Source organism: Athene noctua, chromosome 35 (genome assembly GCF_965140245.1).
Source record: "Athene noctua chromosome 35, bAthNoc1.hap1.1, whole genome shotgun sequence".
NCBI lineage: Eukaryota > Metazoa > Chordata > Aves > Strigiformes > Strigidae > Athene > Athene noctua.
Genome location: NC_134071.1, coordinates 710,708 through 734,362, shown reverse-complemented (window position 1 = coordinate 734,362; position 23,655 = coordinate 710,708). Strand labels below are relative to the sequence as shown.

The following is a 23,655-nucleotide window of genomic DNA, read 5'->3' as shown; positions in this document are numbered from 1 at the left end:
TTGGGGGGGATTAATCCCCTTAAAAGGGGGAAATTGCCCCATTTTGGGGTGATTAAACTCCTTGAGGGGGTAATTAATCCCCTTGGGGTAGATTAATCCCCTTAAAAGGGGGAAATTGCCCCATTTTGGGGTGATTAAACTCCTTGAGGGGGTAATTAATCCCCTTGGGGGGGATTAATCCCCTTAAAAGGGGGAAATTGCCCCATTTTGGGGTGATTAAACTCCTTGAGGGGGTAATTAATCCCCTTGGGGTAGTTTAATCCCCTTAAAAGGGGAAATTGCCCCATTTTGGGGTGATTAAACTCCTTGAGGGGGTAATTAATCCCCTTGGGGGGGATTAATCCCCTTAAAAGGGGGAAATTGCCCCATTTTGGGGTGATTAAACTCCTTGAGGGGGTAATTAATCCCCTTGGGGTAGATTAATCCCCTTAAAAGGGGGAAATTGCCCCATTTTGGGGTGATTAAACTCCTTGAGGAGGTAATTAATCCCCTTGGGGTAGATTAATCCCCTTAAAAGGGGGAAATTGCCCCATTTTGGGGTGATTAATCCCCTTGAGGGGGTAATTAATCCCCTTGGGGGGGTAATTAATCCCCTTGGGGTAGATTAATCCCCCTTAAAAGGGGGAAATTGCCCCTTTTTGTGGTGATTAAACTCCTTGAGGGGGTAATTAATCCCCTTGGGGGGGATTAATCCCCTTAAAAGGGGGAAATTGCCCCATTTTGGGGTGATTAAACTCCTTGAGGAGGTAATTAATCCCCTTGGGGTAGTTTAATCCCCTTAAAAGGGGGAAATTGCCCCATTTTGGGGTGATTAAACTCCTTGAGGGGGTAATTAATCCCCTGGGGGTAGATTAATCCCCTTAAAAGGGGGAAATTGCCCCATTTTGGGGTGATTAAACTCCTTGAGGGGGTAATTAATCCCCTTGGGGTAGATTAATCCCCTTAAAAGGGGGAAATTGCCCCATTTTGGGGTGATTAAACTCCTTGAGGAGGTAATTAATCCCCTTGGGGTAGTTTAATCCCCTTAAAAGGGGGAAATTGCCCCTTTTTGGGGTGATTAATCCCCTTGAGGGGGTAATTAATCCCCTTGAGGGGGTAATTAATCCCCTTGGGGGGGTAATTAATCCCCTTGGGGTAGATTAATCCCCTTAAAAGGGGGAAATTGCCCCTTTTTGTGGTGATTAAACTCCTTGAGGGGGTAATTAATCCCATCGGAGGGGGAATTAATTCCCTTAAAAGGGGGAAACTGCCCCTTTTTGGGGTGATTAACCCCCTTTGGGGGGGAATTAACCCCCCTGAGGAACATTAAACCCCTCGGGGGGGGGGGAATTAACCCCTTCAGGGGGTGTTAAACTCCCATCCCTGATTCCACGGTGCCATTACAGGGCCCAAAACACTCCCAGCAGCGACCAGTTTCAAACTGGGAACACTGGGGGACAGGGGGGCGTCCAGCTCTGCTCCAAATAATGCAAAAAGGAATAAAACTCCCCCCCCCAAAAAAAAACCAACCAACAAACCAACTTGAATTAGCGGAGGGAGCTCGCAGCCGTCGGGTGTTTAATGCTCCGGGAAAAACGTGGAGGGGGGTGTAGCACAGCTCCCTTTGCACCCCAAAAATCTTGTCGGTTTCAAAGGGGGGGCTCCCCCCCCGCCGGGGGTGGCATTGTCCCTGTCCCCTCGTTGTCCCCAAGGTCAATTCCAAGGATTTGGCAACCGGGTAACGTCTCTTCCAGCAGAATCCGCATCAGCCCCGGGCTGGGCACCCGCAAACCCGCCACGTCCAGGCGCCGGAGCAAACTTGGGGTGACGGCGGCGGGGGGGGGGGGGAAATAAAAATTTTTGGGGGTGCAGCTAGGAAGCGAGGCTCCCCGTCATCCAGCGTCCCCTCTTCTATTGTGCTCACCGGAGGTGGTGGAGGGTAGCCAAGCCCCTCTCGGTGACGCGGGGACATCGGGCCACGGATAATTCTCGTAGACTCCCCCCAAAAAAATGAAGGCGCCCCAAAGCCCAATCGTCGAGGTGGGGGCAGTCGCTCAAATCCAGGTGTCGCAGTCGGGTCAGTCTCACTGTGAGATTTGGGCAGGGGGGGGTTATATAAATATTTGTCGGGGGCGGAGGGGGCCCTTAAAGGATTTAGGGGGGCTCAAGGCGGGGTTTTGGGGGGGGCTCACCGAGGTTATCCAAGTCGTTATAGGTGAGGGGGGAGCCGCGGAGGTCCAGGGCCACCACGGGGACGTGGCGGAGGTGAAGGACTTGGGGTTGCCAGTCGCCCTCTGGCCTGATCCAATCCTCCTGCCCCTCAAATCTTGGAGGGCGGGGGGGTGAGATCAAGGTGAAGAACCCCCCCCCAAGAATATTTTGGGGGGCAAGGGGACGCCCCTAAAGCAGGGCAAAGGCTCACCTGACCCCCCCGCCGCAGGACAGGGTGAAGGCAGCGGCCACCACGTTGTCCCCGTACGTGTCCCTGAGGAAGTCGCGGTACCTGGAGTAAAAATGGGGGGGGGGGGGGGCACCCAGCCCCTTTTTTTGCACCCCGCAATTAGGGGGGGGCCCCCCAAATCCAGCCACTCCACTTGTGCCCCCCCACACACCCCACAAAGTGAACAGGGGGAGGCCCCAATCCCCCCCCCCCCCAAAAGCAGGGAGTCTAACCCAGCCTATTCCTGCCCCACAAATCGACAGGGGGGGGGCACCCAGCCCCTTTTTTTGCACCCCACAATTAGGGGGGGGCCCCCCCAAATCCAGCCACTCCACTTGTGCCCCCCCACACACCCCACAAAGTGAACAGGGGGAGGCCCCAATCCCCCTCCCCAAAAGCAGGAGGCCTGACCCAGCCTATTCCTGCCCCACAAATTTAGAAGGTGGGGGGGGGGGGGGGAGGCCCGACCCCACAAATTTGGGGGACCCAGCGCCCCCCCCCCCCCCCATTTTTCTCTCCCCCCCCCCCCCCAAACCCCCACATACGCGTTTTCCCTCTGCAGCCGGTCCCGCCGCAGCCGCTCCCCCCACGACGCCACCGGTCCCACCTCAGCGATCCACCGGCCCAGGCGCTGCGCCAGCCCCTCCGCCACCCCCCGGCTCTGCCGGGGCGGGGGGGCCCCCCCCGGCACCCCAAAACCTGCGGGGGGGGGACAGCGGAATGGCTTCAGTTCCCCCGCACCCCAAAACCACGCTCAGCACCGAGGGGGGGGTGTTAATAATCGGGATTTAATTGGGGGGGGGGGGGGGGGGGGCGCGTCCCGGGTGCCCCCTAGGAAAGGGGGGGGGTGTGGGGGGGTGCACAGGGCCCCCCCAAACCCCCCCCTGATCATTTGGGGGGGGGCCCAGGGGTGGGTTTTCCCCCCCCCCGCCTCGGGAGAGCGTTTCCAAGGTGACGGCAAAGCCCCACCTACCGCCCTCAGCGCCGCCATCTTGAACCCGTCACGTGACAAGGGGACGGGGGGGAGTGCGCATGCGTGGAGGGAGATAAACGCATTTTTCCCCCCCACACACACACAGCGCTTTGGCCACGCCCCTTCGGGCGCTTAGCCACGCCTACACAGCGCCCCCCCCCGCCCGCCCTGCTGTGGCGCCCCCTGGCGGTTCGGAGGAATGACGGGATGGTTGGGTCCTCCTGGGGGGGGGGGGGCAGGACGTTTGGGGGTTCCCCCCCCCCCCGAGGGGGGGGTTTTGGGGGTCACGGGGGTCACTGGGTGTCGTGGAGAAACCCGGGGGTCCCCCATGTTGAAAAACGGGGTGACATTTTTTTTTCGGGGGGGGGGGGGGGGGGCCCGCAGCCACTCCGCCAGCTGGGCCGCGATGCGCTGTGGGGACACGGGATGGGGGGGGGTGTCAGATTGGGGGTGTCATGTCGTGTGTGTGTGTCCCCCTCGTCGTGTGTCCCCCCCCCAAAGTGTCACCCCGAAATGGGGCACCCCCCCAACGTGTCACCCTGCAACGTGTCACCCCTCAAACGTCACCTCAAAACGTGTCGCCCCGCGATGTGTCACCCTGAAATGTGTCACCCTGAAATGTGTCACCCCGCAGTGTCACCCCGACATGTGTCACCCTGAAATGTGTCACCCCGAAATGTGTCACCCCGCAGTGTCACCCCGACATGTGTCACCCTGAAATGTGTCACCCCGAAATGTGTCACCCTGAAATGTGTCACCCCGCAGTGTCACCCCGACATGTGTCACCCTGAAATGTGTCACCCCGAAATGTGTCACCCCGACATGTGTCACCCTCAAACGTGTCACCCTGAAATGTGTCACCCCTCAACATGTCACCCCGAAATGTGTCACCCTCAAACGTGTCACCCCTCAATGTGTCACCCCTCAACATGTCACCCCTCAACATGTCACCCCGTGATGTGTCACCCCAAAATGTGTCACCCTGCAACGTGTCACCCCTCAATGTGTCACCCCGAAATGTGTCACCCCGCAATGTGTCACCCCTCAATGTGTCACCCTGAAATGTGTCACCCCGCAATGTGTCACCCCTCAACATGTCACCCCGAAATGTGTCTCCCCGAAATGTGTCACCCCGAAATGGGGCACCCCCCAACGTGTCACCCTCAACGTGTCACCCCAAAATGTGTCACCCCAAAATGTGTCACCCCGAAATGCGTCACCCCTCAACGTGTCACCCCAAAATGTGTCACCCTCAAACGTGTCACCCCGAAATGTGTCACCCCTCAACATGTCACCCCAAAATGTGTCACCCTCAAACGTGTCACCCCGAAATGCGTCACCCTGCAACGTGTCACCCCGAAATGTGTCACCCCTCAACATGTCACCCCAAAATGTGTCACCCTCAAACGTGTCACCCTCAAACCTGTCACCCCGCAACGGGCCACCCCCCCAGTGTGTCACCACCCCCGGCCCCCCCCCGGCCTTTTGGGGGACACACACACGTGACACACATGTGACTGGGGTCCGGGGGGGGCTAATTGGGGTCGGGGGGGGTAATTGGGGTCTGGGGGGGGCTAATTGGGGTCTGGGGGAGGGTAATTAAAATCTGGGGGGGGTAATTGGGATCTGGGGGACTAATTGGGGTCGGGGGGGTAATTGGGGTCTGGGGGGGGCTAATTGGGGTCGGGGGGGTAATTGGGGTCGGGGGGGGGGGTAATTGGGGTCCCATCACCCCAATCAGGGTTCCCCAGCCCTGCTGGGACCCCTGACCCCCCCCCAGTCCCCCATAACCCCCCCCAAAATCCCCCCCCCCCCCCCTCACCTGCCTCCATCTGCACCAGCAGCAGCCGGGACAGGCACTGGGATGCACTGGGACGTACTGGGATGTACTGGGACGTACTGGGACGCACTGGGACGCACCGGGAGCAGCACCAGGACGTACTGGGATGTACTGGGATGTACTGGGACGTACTGGGACACACTGGGACGCACCGGGAGCAGCACCAGGACGTACTGGGATGTACTGGGATGTACTGGGACGCACTGGGACGCACCGGGAGCAGCACCAGGACGTACTGGGATGTACTGGGATGTACTGGGACGTACTGGGACATACTGGGACGCACCGGGAGCAGCACCAGGACGTACTGGGATGTACTGGGATGTACTGGGACGTACTGGGACACATTGGGACGCACCGGGAGCAGCACCAGGACGTACTGGGATGTACTGGGATGTACTGGGACGCACTGGGACGTACCGGGAGCAGCACCAGGACGTACTGGGATGTACTGGGATGTACTGGGAAGTACTGGGACGTACTGGGACGCACCGGGAGCAGCACCAGGACGTACTGGGATGTACTGGGACGCACTGGGACGCACCGGGAGCAGCACCAGGACGTACTGGGATGTACTGGGACGCACCGGGACGCACCGGGAGCAGCACCAGGACGTACTGGGATGTACTGGGATGTACTGGGACGCACTGGGACGCACCGGGACGCACCGGGAGCAGCACCAGGACGTACTGGGATGTACTGGGATGTACTGGGACGTACTGGGACACACTGGGACGCACCGGGAGCAGCACCAGGACGTACTGGGATGTACTGGGATGTACTGGGACGTACTGGGACACACTGGGACGCACCGGGAGCAGCACCAGGACGTACTGGGATGTACTGGGATGTACTGGGACGCACTGGGACGCACCGGGAGCAGCACCAGGACGTACTGGGATGTACTGGGATGTACTGGGACGTACTGGGACACACTGGGACGCACCGGGAGCAGCACCAGGACGTACTGGGATGTACTGGGACGCACTGGGACGCACCGGGAGCAGCACCAGGACGTACTGGGATGTACTGGGACGCACTGGGACGCACCGGGAGCAGCACCAGGACGTACTGGGATGTACTGGGATGTACTGGGACGCACTGGGACGCACCGGGATGCACCGGGAGCAGCACCAGGACGTACTGGGATGTACTGGGATGTACTGGGACGTACTGGGACACACTGGGACGCACCGGGAGCAGCACCAGGACGTACTGGGATGTACTGGGACGCACTGGGACGCACCGGGAGCAGCACCAGGACGTACTGGGATGTACTGGGACGCACTGGGACGCACCGGGAGCAGCACCAGGACGTACTGGGATGTACTGGGATGTACTGGGACGCACTGGGACGCACCGGGACGCACCGGGAGCAGCACCAGGACGTACTGGGATGTACTGGGATGTACTGGGACGTACTGGGACACACTGGGACGCACCGGGAGCAGCACCAGGACGTACTGGGATGTACTGGGATGTACTGGGACGCACCGGGATGCACCGGGAGCAGCACCAGGACGTACTGGGATGTACTGGGATGTACTGGGACGTACTGGGACACACTGGGACGCACCGGGAGCAGCACCAGGACGTACTGGGATGTACTGGGATGTACTGGGACGCACCGGGATGCACCGGGAGCAGCACCAGGACGTACTGGGATGTACTGGGATGTACTGGGACGTACTGGGACACACTGGGACGCACCGGGAGCAGCACCAGGACGTACTGGGATGTACTGGGATGTACTGGGACGCACCGGGATGCACCGGGAGCAGCACCAGGACGTACTGGGATGTACTGGGATGTACTGGGACGTACTGGGACACACTGGGATGCACCGGGAGCAGCACCAGGACGTACTGGGATGTACTGGGACGCACTGGGACGCACCGGGAGCAGCACCAGGACGTACTGGGATGTACTGGGATGTACTGGGACGTACTGGGACGTACTGGGACGCACCGGGAGCAGCACCAGGACGTACTGGGATGTACTGGGATGTACTGGGACGTACTGGGACATACTGGGACGCACCCGCCGCTTTTACGGGCTCCACGAGCCCCTTCGGGGGGGCCCAAATTTTCACTTTCCCTTGCGGGGGGGGGACACACACACGCCGGGGGCCTCGTACCCCCCCTCCGTGTCCCCCCCCCCCCCGCGTCCCCCCCCCCCAGCGTGACGTCAGCACCGGCCCGGACACGTCGCCGTAACCTCGCGGGGGGGGGACACACACGCACGCGCCCCCCCCCCCCCCGCCCCCTTTATCCCCTCCCTTAGGGCCCTTAAGCCGGGTTTAACCCCCCCGCGCCCCCCCCCCGGCTCGGCTCAGCCCGGATTAGGCTCCATCTGCCCGGCAGGAACCTGGGGTAACCCCGGGGGGGGGCAGGACACTCCCCCCCCCCCAAAAAAAAACCTGTACAACACCCCCCCCCCCATCGCCCCTTGGACAGGGAGTGGGGGACCCCCCCTGTGCAGGGACCCCCCCCCAGGGACCCCCAAGTTCAGGCACGGGGGTGTTTGGGGGCGCGGGGGGGTCTGGGGGGGCGCGGGGGGGGGCATGAGGGTGTTTGGGGGCGCGGGGGGGGTCTGGGGGGGCGCGGGGGGGGGCATGAGGGTGTTTGGGGGCGCGGGGGGGGTCTGGGGGGGCGCGGGGGGGGCATGAGGGTGTTTGGGGGCGCGGGGGGGTCTGGGGGGGCGCGGGGGGGGGCATGAGGGTGTTTGGGGGCGCGGGGGGGTCTGGGGGGGCGCGGGGGGGGCATGAGGGTGTTTGGGGGCGCGGGGGGGGTCTGGGGGGGCGCGGGGGGGGCATGAGGGTGTTTGGGGGCGAGGGGGGGTCTGGGGGGGCGCGGGGGGGGCATGGGGGTGTTTGGGGGCGAGGGGGGGTCTGGGGGGGCGCGGGGGGGGCATGGGGGTGTTTGGGGGCGAGGGGGGGTCTGGGGGGGCGCGGGGGGGGCATGGGGGTGTTTGGGGGCGAGGGGGGGTCTGGGGGGGCGCGGGGGGGGCATGGGGGTGTTTGGGGGCGAGGGGGGGTCTGGGGGGGCGCGGGGGGGGGCATGAGGGTGTTTGGGGGCGCTGGGGGGGCGCGGGGGGGGCATGAGGGTGTTTGGGGGCGCGGGGGGGTCTGTGGGGGCGTGGGGGGGGGGCATGAGGGTGTTTGGGGGCGCTGGGGGGGCGCGGGGGGGGGCATGAGGGTGTTTGGGGGCGCGGGGGGGTCTGTGGGGGCGCGGGGGGGGGCATGAGGGTGTTTGGGGGCGCGGGGGGGTCTGTGGGGGCGCGGGGGGGGGCATGAGGGTGTTTGGGGGCGCGGGGGGGTCTGGGGGGGTGCGGGGGGGGGCATGGGGGTGTTTGGGGGCGCGGGGGGGTCTGGGGGGGCGCGGGGGGGGGCATGAGGGTGTTTGGGGGCGCGGGGGGGTCTGGGGGGGCGCGGGGGGGGCATGAGGGTGTTTGGGGGCGCTGGGGGGGCGCGGGGGGGGCATGAGGGTGTTTGGGGGCGCGGGGGGGTCTGTGGGGGCGTGGGGGGGGGGCATGAGGGTGTTTGGGGGCGCTGGGGGGGCGCGGGGGGGGGCATGAGGGTGTTTGGGGGCGCGGGGGGGTCTGTGGGGGCGCGGGGGGGGGCATGAGGGTGTTTGGGGGCGCGGGGGGGTCTGTGGGGGCGCGGGGGGGGGCATGAGGGTGTTTGGGGGCGCGGGGGGGTCTGGGGGGGTGCGGGGGGGGGCATGGGGGTGTTTGGGGGCGCGGGGGGGTCTGGGGGGGCGCGGGGGGGGGCATGAGGGTGTTTGGGGGCGCGGGGGGGTCTGGGGGGGCGCGGGGGGGGCATGGGGGTGTTTGGGGGTGCGGGGGGGTCTGGGGGGGTGTAGAGTGACTCCGGGCCCCCCCCAAACCACACCCCCCCCTCCTCGGTGCCCATCAATGAACAAGGCGGGGGGGGGGGGCGTGGCCTTTTCCCGCTTTTCCACTTTTACAAAATTTTTATTATTATTAATTATTATTAATTATTATTTAAATTTTTGAAGTCTTCGCCTCTCCCCCCCCCCCCCCCCCCGCACCCACTGGGGGGGCAAAGATGCAGCTACGGGGAGGGGGTTGGGGTGGAGGGATCCTCCGAGGTGTAGGGATCCGAGGTGTAGGGATACTCCGAGGTGTAGGGATACTCCGAGGTGTAGGGATCCTCTGAGGTGTAGGGAGCCTCTGTGTAGGGATACTCCGAGGTGTAGGGACCCTCTGTGTAGGACTACTCTGAGGTGTAGGGATCCTCTGAGGTGTAGGGAGCCTCTGTGCAGGGATACTCCAAGATGTAGGGATCCTCCATGGTGTAGGGATCCGAGGTCAGGGATCCTCCAAGGTGTAGGGACCCTCTGTGTAGGGATACTCCGAGGTGTAGGGATACTCTGAGGTGTAGGGATGCTCTGTGTAGGGATACTCCGAGGTGTAGGAACCCTCTATGCAGGGATCCTCCATGGTGTAGGGATCCTCCGAGGTGCAGGGATCCTCTGAGGTGCAGGGATCCTCCGAGGTGTAGGAATTCTCTGAGGTGAAGGGATTCTCCATGGTGTAGGGATCCTCTGAGGTGTAGAGATCCTCCGTGCAACGGGAATAGTCTGTGGTGCAGGGATTCTCCGTGTGGGATCCTCCGAGGTGCAGGGATACTCTGAGGTGTAGGGATCCTCTGAGGTGTAGGGATGCTCCGAGTTGCGAGGATCCTCCATGCAGGGATACTCCATGCAACAGGGACAGTTTATGCTGCACGGATACTCCACGGTGCAGGGATCCTCCGAGGTGCAGGGATACTCCTTGGTGTAGGGCTACTCCATGGTGTAAGGATGCTCCACACGACAGAAATATCCCCCGGGGCTGGGATACTCCATGGTATAGGGATAGTTCTTAGTGTAGGGCTACTCCTTATTGTAGGGCTACTCCTTGGTGTAGGGATAGTCCTTATTGTAGGGCTACTCCTTGGTGTAGGACTACTCCCTGTTGTAAGGATGCTCCACATGACGGAAATATCCCCCGGTGCTGGGATACTCCTTGGTGTAGGGATAGTCCTTGGTGTAGGGCTCCTCCTTAGTGTCGGGCTCCTCCTTAGTGTAGGGACAGTCCTTAATGCAGAGCTACTCCTTAGTGTAAGCCTACTCCTTAGTGTAGGGCTCCTCCATGATGTAGGGACAGTCCTTAATGTAGAGCTACTCCTTAGCGTAGGCCTACTCCTTGGTGTAGGGCTACTCCACGGTGCAGGGATAGTCCTTAGTGTAGGGCTACTCCTTGGGGTAGGGACAGTCCTTAATGCAGAGCTACTCCTTAGTGTAAGCCTACTCCTTAGTGTAGGGCTCCTCCATGGTGTAGGGCTACTCCTTGGTGCAGGGCCAGTCCTTAACGTAGAGCTACTCCTTAGCGTAGGCCTACTCCTTAGCGTAGAGCTACTCCACGGTGCAGGGCCAGTCCTTAACGTAGAGCTACTCCTTAGCGTAGGCCTACTCCTTAGCGTAGAGCTACTCCACGGTGCAGGGCCAGTCCTTAACGTAGAGCTACTCCTTAGCGTAGGCCTACTCCTTGGCGTAGGGCTTAGTCCTTAGTGTCAGGCTACTCCTCAGCGTAGGCCTACTCCACGGTGCAGGGCCAGTCCTTAACGCAGCGCTACTCCTTAGCGCAGGCCTCCTCCCTGTCGCAAGCGGGGGCCCTTCCGCCACCCCAACGCTCCGAGGGGTGCGTGTGTGTGTGTTGGGGGGGGATACTCCCAGGTGTCCCCCCTTTTCCGCCCACCCCCCCCGCCCCCCCCCCCAGGGCCTTTCACAACACCTGGAACTTCCACGCGCTTTGCTCCTTGTAGTCCAGACAATCCGCGGCGTTAAACCCGAGTTTCCACGAGCCCGCCTGCTCCTTGTAGTCCAGGCAATCGACCGGGCCGAAGCCCAAACCGGCGGGGCCGTAGCCCGGCGTCGTCAAACCGGCTGGCGAAGTAGCCAAATGGGCTCCCATGGTGGAAGTAGCCAAGGGGCTCAGCCCCCCCGCGGCCCCCCCGGGGGCTCCTAATTGGGGGTGAATGGGCGAGAGGTAGGAAGCGCAGTCCAACCCCCCGAAATAAGCGGCCGAGCCGGTGTAACCTTGGGCGTAACCTCCGGCTTGGCCGTAAGAGGCGGGAAAAGGCGTCGAACGGGGCAACCCCGCCCCGGCCGAGGTAGCCAAAGGTTCGGGGCAGGGGGAGATGGAAGCCGGGCTCCAAATGGAAACGGTGGTGGTAGAAGGGGGAGCGCTGGGGGTAGGGGGGGGGTGAGGGGGGGTGTAGGGGTCGCCCAAAGGGGGTTCGGGGAGGTTTGGGGGGTCGCGGGGCGAGGAGGGTTTTTTTTTGGGGGGTCGAGGCTTGGCCGGGCCGGTGCCGCCGCTCTGCTGCTGCTGCTGCTGCTGCTGCTGCCGGCACTTGGCGCGGCGGTTCTTGAACCACACCTGGGGAGAGAGGGGTGAGGGTGAGTGTGAGTGTGAGGGTGAGGGTGAGTGTGAGGGTGAGTGTGAGGGTGACGGGATGTGTGGGGGTCTGGGGGTGTGTGTGTGTGTGTGTGCCGGCAGTTCTTGAACCACACCTGGGGAGAGAGGGGTGAGGGTGAGTGTGAGGGGGAGTGGGAGGGTGAGGGTGAGTGGGAGGGTGAGTGTGAGTGTAAGGGTGAGTGTGAGGGTGAGGGTGAGTGTGAGGGTGAGTGTGAGGGTGACGGGTGTGTGTTTGTGTGTGTGTGTGTGTGTGCCGGCGGTTCTTGAACCACACCTGGGGAGAGAGGGGTGAGGGTGAGTGTGAGGGGGAGTGGGAGGGTGAGGGTGAGTGGGAGGGTGAGTGTGAGTGTGAGGGTGAGGGTGAGTGTGAGGGTGACGGGATGTGTGGGGAGGTGTGTGTGTGTGTGCCGGCGGTTCTTGAACCACACCTGGGAGGAGAGAGGGGTGAGGTGAGTGTGAGGGTGAGTGTGAGTGTGAGGGTGAGGGTGAGTGTGAGGGTGAGTGTGAGGGTGACGGGTGTGTGTTTGTGTGTGTGTGTGTGTGTGCCGGCGGTTCTTGAACCACACCTGGGGAGAGAGGGGTGAGGGTGAGTGTGAGGGTGAGTGGGAGGGTGAGGGTGAGTGGGAGGGTGAGTGTGAGGGTGAGGGTGAGTGTGACGGGGTGTGTGTGTGTGTGTGTGTGCCAGCGGTTCTTGAACCACACCTGGGGAGAGAGGGGTGAGGGTGAGTGTGAGTGTGAGTGTGAGGGTGAGGGTGAGTGTGAGGGTGAGTGTGAGGGTGACGGGTGTGTGTTTGTGTGTGTGTGTGTGTGTGCCGGCGGTTCTTGAACCACACCTGGGGAGAGAGGGGTGAGGGTGAGTGTGAGGGGGAGTGGGAGGGTGAGGGTGAGTGGGAGGGTGAGTGTGAGTGTAAGGGTGAGTGTGAGGGTGAGGGTGAGTGTGAGGGTGACGGGATGTGTGGGGGGGTGTGTGTGTGTGTGCCGGCGGTTCTTGAACCACACCTGGGAGGAGAGAGGGGTGAGGTGAGGGTGAGTGTGAGTGTGAGTGTGAGGGTGAGGGTGAGTGTGAGGGTGAGTGTGAGGGTGACGGGTGTGTGTTTGTGTGTGTGTGTGTGTGTGCCGGCGGTTCTTGAACCACACCTGGGGAGAGAGGGGTGAGGGTGAGTGTGAGGGTGAGTGTGAGGGTGAGTGTGAGTGTGAGGGTGAGTGGGAGGGTGAGTGTGAGGGTGAGGGTGAGTGTGAGGGGGGGTGTGTGTGTGTGTGTGTGCCAGCGGTTCTTGAACCACACCTGGGGAGAGAGGGGTGAGTGTGAGTGTGAGGGTGAGGGTGTGTGTGTCTGTGAGTGTGAGTCTGTGTGGGTCTGTGTGAGTGTGAGTGTGAGTGTGCATCACACCCGACCGCTCACTCCGGGCCGTGCAGGACCCCACTCGTGCACACGGGGCCTCACACGTCCCTGTTCATGCACGTGTGGCCTTGCACATCCCTGCTTGTGCACGTGGGGCCTCGCACGTCTCCTACTCATGCACATGGGGCCTTGCACAAGTCTTACTTGTGCACGTGAGGCCTCACACATCTCCTACTCGTGCACATGGGGCCTCGCACATCCCTGCTGGTGCACGTGGGGCTTTGCATGTCACCTACTTGTGCACACGAGGCCTCGCACATCCCCGCTTGTGCACGTGGGGCCTCACATGTGTCCTACTCGTGCACATGGGGCCTCGCACATCCCTGCTTGTGCACGTGGGTGCACGTGGGGCCTCGCAGGTCCCTGCTGGTGCACGTGGGGCCTCCCATGTCTCCTACTCGTGCACACGAGGCCTCTCACATCCCTGCTGGTGCATGTGAGGCTTTGCACGTCTCCTACTCCTGCACACGAGGCCTCGCACATCCCCGCTTGTGCACGTGGGGCCTCACATGTGTCCTACTCATGCACGTGGGGCCTCGCACGTCTCCTACTTGTGCACATAGATGCACATGGGGCCTCCCACGTCTCCTACTCATGCACACGAGGCCTCTCACATCCCTGCTGGTGCACGTAAGGCTTTGCACGTCTCCTACTCATGCACACAAGGCCTCGCACATCCCCACTTGTGCACGTGTGCCCTCACACGCGTCCTACTCGTGCACCTGGGGGCCTCGCACGTCTCCTACTCGTGCACATGGGTGCACGCGGGGCCTCGCAGGTCCCCGCCGGTTCACGTGGAGCCTCCCACGTCTCCTACTCACGCCCGCGGGGCCTTGCACGTGTCCTACTTGTGCACACGGGGCCCCGCCCCGTGTCGCACCAGTGCTCGTGCGCTCACCTGGACGCGGGACTCAGGCAGGTTGATCTTGAGCGCCACCTCCTCGCGCATGAAGATGTCGGGGTAGCGGGTTTTGGCGAACAAAGCCTCCAGGATGTCGAGCTGCGCCCTCGTGAACGTCGTGCGCTCACGACGCTGCTTCCGCGGCGTGGCTGCGGCACCACGGGGAGGAGGGGTGTGTCACGGGGGGGGGGGGGGCCTGTCCCCCCGCCCATCGGACACCCCAAGGTAAAGGGGGACCTCACCATGGCCGGGGGGGGGGGGGGTGTGGGGGTGTGAAAGTGCTTGTGCAAGCCCCGTGCAAAGCCTGGCGCTGGTAAATCCTCGTGCAAAACTTTGTAATGTTCCCCACCCCCTCCTCGTGCAACCGGCTCCCACGCAAACCCCTTGTGTGTTTCAGCCCTGTGTAAACCCTGTGGAACCCTCTCTGCGTCCCACTTGTGTAAATCCCCGTGTAAACCCTGTGTAACCGCTGTGTAACCCCCTGTGGAACCCTCTCTGTGTCCCACTTGTGTAAATCCCCGTGTAAACCCTGCGTAACCGCTGTGTAAACCCTGTGGAACCCTCTCTGCGTCCCACTTGTGTAAATCCCCGTGTAAACCCTGTGTAACCGCTGTGTAACCCCCTGTGTAACCCTCTCTGCATCCCACTTGTGTAAATCCCCGTGTAAACCCTGCGTAACCGCTGTGTAAACCCTGTGGAACCCTCTCTGCGTCCCACTTGTGTAAATCCCCGTGTAAACCCTGCGTAACCGCTGTGTAAACCCTGTGGAACCCTCTCTGCGTCCCACTTGTGTAAATCCCCGTGTAAACCCTGTGTAACCGCTGTGTAACCCCCTGTGGAACCCTCTCTGTGTCCCACTTGTGTAAATCCCCGTGTAAACCCTGCGTAACCTCTGTGTAAACCCTGTGGAACCCTCTCTGCGTCCCACTTGTGTAAATCCCCGTGTAAACCCTGTGTAACCGCTGTGTAACCCCCTGTGGAACCCTCTCTGTGTCCCACTTGTGTAAATCCCCGTGTAAACCCTGCGTAACCTCTGTGTAAACCCTGTGGAACCCTCTCTGCGTCCCACTTGTGTAAATCCCCGTGTAAACCCTGTGTAACCGCTGTGTAACCCCCTGTGGAACCCTCTCTGTGTCCCACTTGTGTAAATCCCCGTGTAAACCCTGCGTAACCGCTGTGTAAACCCTGTGGAACCCTCTCTGCGTCCCACTTGTGTAAATCCCCGTGTAAACCCTGTGTAACCGCTGTGTAACCCCCTGTGGAACCCTCTCTGCGTCCCACTTGTGTAAATCCCCGTGTAAACCCTGTGTAACCGCTGTGTAAACCCTGTGGAACCCTCTCTGTGTCCCACTTGTGTAAATCCCCGTGTAAACCCTGCGTAACCGCTGTGTAAACCCTGTGGAACCCTCTCTGCGTCCCACTTGTGTAAATCCCCGTGTAAACCCTGTGTAACCGCTGTGTAACCCCCTGTGGAACCCTCTCTGTGTCCCACTTGTGTAAATCCCCGTGTAAACCCTGTGTAACCGCTGTGTAACCCCCTGTGGAACCCTCTCTGTGTCCCACTTGTGTAAATCCCCGTGTAAACCCTGCGTAACCGCTGTGTAAACCCTGTGGAACCCTCTCTGCGTCCCACTTGTGTAAATCCCCGTGTAAACCCTGTGTAACCGCTGTGTAACCCCCTCTGGAACCCTCTCTGCATCCCACTCTGTGAAAATCCCCGTGTAAACCCTGTGTAACCGCTGTGTAAACCATGTGTAACCCCCTGTGGAACCCTCTCTGCGTCCCACCCTGTGAAAATCCCCGTGTAAACCCTGTGTAACCGTCTCTGCATCCCACCCTGTGTAAACCCTGTGGAACCCCCTGTGGAACCCTCTCTGCATCCCACCCTGTGTAAATCCCCACGTAAACCCTGTGTAACTGCTGTGTAAACCCTGTGGAACCTTCTCTGCGTCCCACCCTGTGAAAATCCCCGTGTAAACCCTGTGTAACCCCCTGTGTAGCCCCCTCTGCATCCACCCTGTCTAACTGTGTAAATCCCTGTGTAAACCCTGTGGAACCCCCTGTGGAACCCTCTCTGCGTCCCACCCTGTGTAAATCCCCGTGTAAACCCTGTGTAACCGCTGTGTAAACCCTGTGTAACCCCCTGTGGAACCCTCTCTGCGTCCCACCCTGTGTAAATCCCTGTGTAACGCCCCCCTGTACATCCCATCCTGTGTAAACTCTGTGTAAACCCCATGTAAACCCTGTGTAACCCCCTCTGCATCCCATCCCGTGCATCCCACCCCTTGTAAACTCCTGTGTAACCCTCTCTGCATCCACCCTGTGTAAATCCCTGTGTAAACCCTGTGTAACCCCCATGTAACCTCCCCCTTCCATCCCACCCCCCGTAAACCCCCGTGTAACCCCCTCAATGCATTCCACCCCTTGTAAACCCTGTGTAACCTCTCCCCTGTGTATCCCAACCCTTGTAAACCCCGTGTAACCCCCATATAACCCCCCTGTATAACCCACTCCCTGCATCCTACCCCTTGTAACCCCCTACCCCGTGCATCCTACCCCATGTAACCTCTGTGTAGCCCCCCCGTCTAACCCACCCCGTGCATCCTACCCCTTGTAACCCCTCCTCCGTGCATCCTACCCCGGGTAACCTCCATGTAACCCCCCCGTGTAACCCACCCCGTGCATCCTACCCCTTGTAAACCTTTTGTAACCCCCCCACCATGCATCCCACCTCTTGTAAACCCCGTGTAACCTCCGTGTAACCCCCCCGTGTAACCCACCCCGTGCATCCTACCCCTTGTAAACCTTTTGTAACCCCCCACCATGCATCCCACCTCTTGTAAACCCCGTGTAACCCCCATATAACCCCCCTGTATAACCCACTCCCTGCATCCTACCCCTTGTAACCCCTCCTCTGTGCATCCTACCCCGGGTAACCTCCATGTAACCCCCCCGTGTAACCCGCCCCGTGCATCCTACCCCTTGTAAACCTTTTGTAACCCCCCACCATGCATCCCACCTCTTGTAAACCCCGTGTAACCCCCATATAACCCCCCTGTATAACCCACTCCCTGCATCCTACCCCTTGTAACCTCCCCCCCGTCCATCCTACCCCGTGTAACCTCCGAGTAACCCCCCCGTACCACTCCCCCCGACTCACCGGGGTAGCCCACGGCCGAGTGCAGCAGGTCCATGCCGGGCCCGGCCAGGCTGAGGCCGTTGACGCCGTAGTGGGGCTGTTTGAGGTAGGACATCATGCTCCGGCGGGACCCTCCGCGCCGCGCCCGGCGCTGCCGCCCTCAGCGGGGCACCGCCTGCGGGGGGCACACGGTGGGGCACGGGGCACCACGGCGGGGCACAGGGCACCATGGCTGGGCATGGGGCACCGTGGTGGGGCACCACGGAGGGGCATGGGGCACCATGGTGGGGCACACGGTGGGGCATGGGGCACCGTGGTGGGGCATGAGGCACCACGGAGGGGCATGGGGCACCACGGCGGGGCACGGGGCACCATGGTGGGGCACGAGGCACCAAGGAGGGGCACAAGGCACCACGGAGGGGCACAGGCCACCATGGTGGGGCACACGGTGGGGCACAGGGCACCATGGCTGGGCATGGGGCACCGTGGTGGGGCACGAGGAACCACAGAGGGGCACGGGGCACCATGCTGGGGCACCACGGAGGGGCATGGGGCACCATGGTGGGGCACCCGGTGGGGCATGGGGCACCATGGCGGGGCACGGGGCACCATGATGGGGCATGAGGCACCACGGAGGGGCACAGGGCACCACGGTGGGTCACGGCAGGACACAGGGTACCACAGCGGGGCACGGGGCACCATGATGGGGCACCACAGTGGGTCATGGTTGGGCACGGGGCACCACAGCGGGGCACCACGGTGGGGCACGGGGCACCACGGCAGGCACGGGGCACCATGGTGGGGCACAAGGCACAATGGTAGGGCACAGGGCACTACGGTGGGGCACGGGGCACTATAGCCAGGCACGGGGCATCACGGCAGGGCACGAGGCACCACGGTGGGACACAGGGCACCATGACGGGGCACCGGGCACCACGGAGGGTTTGCACAGTGCGACACACTGTGGCATGGGACAGCCTGGCACTGGGTGACACAGTGTGACACACTGTGGCACGGGGCGGCCCGGCACGATGCTGGGTGACACACCGTGGCATGGGGTGGCCTGGCACGACACTGGGTGAGACAGGACAGAATGGCATGGCGCCGGGTGACACAGTGTGACACACCGTGGCACAGGGTGGCCCGGCCCGGCGCCGGGTGACACAGTGTGACACACCGTGGCACAGGGTGGCCCGGCCCGGCGCCGGGTGACACAGTGTGATGGCACTGGGGAGGGGGAGACAGAGTGGGGACAGGGAGCCCTGGGGGACGGGGACATCCCTGGGGACAATCTTGTGGACAGGGACACCCCTGGGGACAGGGACAATCTTGGGGACCCCTTGGGGACAGAGACACCCCTGGGGACAGGGACCCCTCTGGGATGGGGACATCTTTGGGGACAGGGACTCCCGTTGGGGACAGGGACCCCCTCAGGGACCCCCCTTGGGGACAGGGACCCCCTTTGGGGACACGGACACGGACCCCCTTGGGGACAAGGACACCCTCAGGGACCCCCTTAGGGACAGAGACCCCCTTTGGGGACAGGGACACCCTCAGGGACAGGGACACGGACCCCCTGGCCTGGTCCCCAGTGATGAGCAGCAGCTGCGGTGTCACCCGCCCTGTCCCCAAGCTGGTGGCTTGTCCCCAAGCCTGGAGCAGGGAGGGGGGGGGGGGCAGCCTGGAGCAGGTCGCCCTGTCCCCAAACCAGGGACAAGCCTGTCCCCAGGGTGGGGGTGGCCACCCCAGGGGCCAGTCACTCCCAACCCCAGCAGGGGGGTGGGACACAGCCGGTGGCTTGTCCCCGAGGTAGGGGACGTCACCCTGGGGCCAGGGACCCTGTCCCCGAGCCAAGGACGGCGTCGGTGGCTTGTCCTTCAGCAGGACGAGGCCACCCCGGGGCTGGCCACTGTCCCCCAGAGCTGGTGGCCATGGCCCCAAGTCAAGGGACGTCCCCTAGGGGCTGGTGGCCAAGTCCCCAAGCTGTCACAGAGATGGTGGCCACGTCCCCAAGCCGGGGACAGTGATGGTGGCCACGTCCCCAAGCCGGGGGACAACCCTCCGGGGCTGGTGGCCATGTCCCTAAGCTGAGGATGTCCCCCTGGGGCTGGTGGCCACGTCTCCAAGCCGGGGACAGAGATGGTGGCCACATCCCCAAGCTGTCACAGAGGTGGTGGCCATGTCCCCAAGTTGGGGACATCCCCCCGAGGCTGGTGGCCACGTCCCCAAGCTGGGGACAGAGATGGTGGCCACGTCCCCAAGCTGTCAGAGATGGTAGCCACATCCCCAAAATGGGAAGAGAGATGGTGGCCACATTGCCAAGCTGTCACAAAGGTGGTGGCCGCGTCCCCAAGCTGGGCACAGAGCCGGTGGCCGCGTCCCCAAGCCGGGGACAGAGCCGGTGGCCGCGTCCCCAAGCCGGGCACAGAGCCGGTGGCCGCGTCCCCAAGCCGGGCACAGAGCCGGTGGCCGCCGTCCCCAAGCCGGGGACAGAGCCGGTGGCCACCGTCCCCAAGCCGGGCACAGAGCCGGTGGCCGTGTCCCCAAGCCGGGCACAGAGCCGGTGGCCACCGTCCCCAAGCCGGGCACAGAGCCGGTGGCCGCGTCCCCAAGCCGGGCACAGAGCCGGTGGCCGCGTCCCCAAGCCAGGGCCACCCTCCAGGCCTGGTGGCCACATTGGCCACCCCATGCCCACACCAAGATGCCAGAGCCCCGGTGGCTCATCCCCAAAGAGGTGACACCCCCCCCCCCCCACCCTTCCCAGTCCTTGGGCTAGCTGGGCCAAGGGGTGGGGGGACACACCAGACCCGGTGGCTTGTCCCCCACCCCAAAATGTCCCCTGGGGGGGGGTGGGGGGGTTAGGGGGGGGCTAGTGTCTTACCGGTGCCGGTTGCCAGCGGGCCAGTGCCGATGGGGAAGGGGCATCCCCGCGCCGGGGGGAGGTTTAAGTAGGGACCCGCCGTGATGTCACCGTCACCCGCTGCCACCACGCTGCCACTAATCCCCTGGGGGGGGGGACACACACACACGGGGGGGGGTGACATTGGCCCCAGCCCGGGGTTAATCCACTGCTGGCACCAATTAACGCTCATACCCCCCCCCCCAGCGCTATGGAGGGGGGGGGGTGTCCTGCTGCCCCCCCCACTTTAAATCCTGGTGAAAAAATTTAAGGGGGGGGGGGGCAAAGCAATGAGCAATTAACACCCCGAGTGGTGGGATGAGGAAGGGGGGGGGGCGCGTGTCCCCCCCCCCCATACTGGGGTCACTCCCCCTTGTGTGTCCCCCCCCCCCCGCAGCGTGGAGCTAATCCCGGGACCAGCTGCCACGTCTGAGCCTCGGGGACACGTGGGGACCCCCAACTGGGGTGCAGATTTTTTTTTTTTTTTGGGGGGGGGGGCCCCCCCCTTGCTGTGAGAAAGGAAAAAGGATGATGAGGGGAAGGGCGGGAAGGAAGAGGAGGAGGAAATTTTTGGGGGGGGGGGCACAGACAGAGAAACAAGTGACCCCCCTTGCTCCGACCTCAGCGAATTCAGCAGGAGAGCCCTTAAAAAAATTGCAGGCCCCCCCGCAAAAAAAAAAAAAAAAATCTGGTGGCCCCCCCCCCGGCTTCCTCCAACAAAGCCCGGTGGCCCCCCCCCGTCCTCCTGAGTGTTGAAATCGGGATGATTAGGTTGTTTTTCAGACGAGGGGATTTGGGGCTGATTAACCTTAATCCCTGCGCTGAGGTGGGGGGGGGGGAACAGGGCAAAGGGGGGGGGCACAGATGGGTGCCAACCGCCCCCCCTCCAGCCCCCCAAAACCATCCTGCAGCAAAAGCAAGGGGGGGGGCACGGGCTCACCCAGCCCCAGGGCTGCGGTAAAATTTTAATGCTGGGGGGAGGCTGAATTTTTAATTAAATCCTGATAAATTTAAAAAAAAAAGGCGGGGGGGGGGCCCCCCCAAATTGCTGCTCGTTACCATGGTTACGCAGTTATTGGCTTTTTGGGGGGGTGTCTGCGTCTCCCTAACTGGTGGGGGTACAGGGGGGGTGTGTGCTTTGGTGTGTCCCCCCCCCCCAGCCCAGTTTTGGCAGAAAAACCCCAACGGGTGAACACACGTTGATAAAATTTAATTTTTACGTCGAGATTTTGGAGGAAATTGGTTGGATTTCGGTCAAAATTGTATCTAGAGTGGACGTAAACGGAGACCTGATGTAAAGGCGGACGCAGCCTTATGTAAATTTGGAGCTAATTTTATGTTAATTTTTCCGTCAGCGTAGAAATTTAGAGATGACTTTACAGAAATCTGGAGGATTTGGGGTAAATGTAGATGAATTTAACATAAATTTAGATAGAACTTTGCGTGAATTGATAATTTTAGGTGAATTGAGGTGAATTTAACGTGAGTTTAGATATAGCTTAAATAAATTTAGAGACAATTTCAGATAAATGTAGATTAATTTAACAAATTTAGACACAACTACGTAAATTTACAATTTTAGGTAAATGTAGATTAATTTAATAAATTTAGATATAAGTCTACATAAATTTATGATTTTAGGTAAGTGTAGATGAATTTAACGTAAATTTAGATATAAGTTTACGTAAATTTATGATTTTAGGTAAGTGTAGATGAATTTAACGTAAATTTAGATATAAGTTTACGTAAATTTATGATTTTAGGTAAGTGTAGATGAATTTAACGTAAATTTAGATATAAGTTTACGTAAATTTATGATTTTAGGTAAGTGTAGATGAATTTAACGTAAATTTAGATATAAGTTTACGTAAATTTATGATTTTAGGTAAGTGTAGATGAATTTAACATAAATTTAGATATAAGTTTACGTAAATTTATAGACATTTCAGGTAAACGCAGATTAAAATAAATTTAGATCTAAATTCACAGAAATTTATAGACGTAACTTTACATAAATGTAGATTAATTTAAGATAAACGTAGGAATAACTTTACGTCGATTTATAGACAGAATTTTAGGGGCATGTAGATTAATTCAACATAAATTTAGAAATCACGTAAATTTATAGACAGGATTTTAGGTAAATGCAGATTAATTTAAGATAAATTTAGATAAAACTTTACGTAACTTTCTAGACATAATTTTTGGTAAATGTAGATTAATTTAGCATAAATTTAGATATAAATTTAATTAAATTTATAGACGTAACTTTAGGTCAATGTAGATTAATTTCGGATAAATTTAGATTTATCTTCACATAAATTTACAGACGTAATTTTAGGCAAATGCAGATTAATTTAACAAATTCAGAACTACATAAATTTATAGACAGAATTTTAGGTAAATGCAGATTAATTTAACATAAAACTTTAGATAAAACTACGTAAATTTAAAGACATAATTTTAGGTAAATGCAGATTAATTTAACAAATTCAGAACTACATAAATTTATAGACAGAATTTTAGGTAAATGCAGATTAATTTAACATAAAACTTTAGATAAAACTACGTAAATTTAAAGACATAATTTTAGGTAAATGCAGATTAATTTAACAAATTTAGAACTACATAAATTTATAGACAGAATTTTAGGTAAATGCAGATTAATTAACATAAATTTAGATAAAACTTTATGTAAATTTATAGACAGAATTTTAGGTAAATGCAGATTAATTTCAGATAAATTTAGATAAAACTTTACATAAACTTAAAGACATAATTTTAGGTAAATGCAGATTAATTTCAGATAAATTTAGATAGAACTTCACATAAATTTATAGACAGAATTTTAGGTAAATGCAGATTAATTTAACATAAAACTTTAGATAAAATATGTAAATTTATAGACAGAATTTTAGGTAAATGCAGATTAATTTCAGATAAATTTAGATAGAACTTCACATAAATTTATAGACAGAATTTTAGGTAAATGCAGATTAATTTAACATAAATTTAGATAAAACTTTACGTAAACTTATAGACATAATTTTAGGTAAATGCAGATTAATTTCAGATAAATTTAGATAGAACTTCACATAAATTTATAGACAGAATTTTAGGTAAATGCAGATTAATTTAACATAAATTTAGATAAAACTTTACGTAAACTTATAGACATAATTTTAGGTAAATGCAGATTAATTTCAGATAAATTTAGATATAATTTTACATAAATTTAGAGACATAATTTTGGGTAAATGTAGATACAATTTCGCCCAAGTTTAGTAACTTTATGTCAGTTTAGGCGTAATTTCACGTGAACAGAGATGTCACTTCACGTAAACTGGGGTCTAACTTGACACAAATAGAGGTTATTTTTACGGAAATGTAGATATTTCATGTAAACGTGGCTATAAATGCACGGAAACGCAGATATTTTATGTAAACGCAGACGTAATTTCACGCGAACGCGACTTTACATAAACGGCGATACAATTTGACATAAAAATTTTATCTAAGTTTATGTAAAATATGTGTGTTTACCTGTAAAAGCAGCCCGTATTTTAATATATCTGTATTTTTCTATAAATAGCTATACT

The 23,655-nt window shown here is 58.6% G+C and overlaps 2 protein-coding genes across 2 annotated transcripts; both read right to left on the bottom strand.

Moving 5' to 3' along the window:
- Positions 1–1,512: 1,512 nt before the first annotated feature.
- Positions 1,513–5,246, bottom strand: DMAC2 (distal membrane arm assembly component 2). The gene is made up of 6 exons (XM_074930754.1): positions 5,215–5,246; positions 2,965–3,118; positions 2,402–2,482; positions 2,172–2,305; positions 1,904–2,066; positions 1,513–1,797 (listed from the first exon to the last, which is right to left on the bottom strand). The coding sequence occupies exons 1-6, from the start codon at positions 5,222–5,224 to the stop codon at positions 1,629–1,631; spliced, it is 711 nt and encodes a 236-aa protein (XP_074786855.1). The 5' UTR covers positions 5,225–5,246; the 3' UTR covers positions 1,513–1,628.
- A 5,761-nt stretch (positions 5,247–11,007) lies between these two features.
- On the bottom strand, positions 11,008–20,149 carry CRX (cone-rod homeobox). The gene is made up of 4 exons (XM_074930686.1): positions 20,039–20,149; positions 17,179–17,332; positions 14,016–14,167; positions 11,008–11,676 (listed from the first exon to the last, which is right to left on the bottom strand). Exons 2-4 carry the CDS (start codon positions 17,273–17,275, stop codon positions 11,023–11,025), a joined length of 903 nt encoding a protein of 300 aa, XP_074786787.1. The 5' UTR covers positions 17,276–17,332; positions 20,039–20,149; the 3' UTR covers positions 11,008–11,022.
- Positions 20,150–23,655: the final 3,506 nt, after the last annotated feature.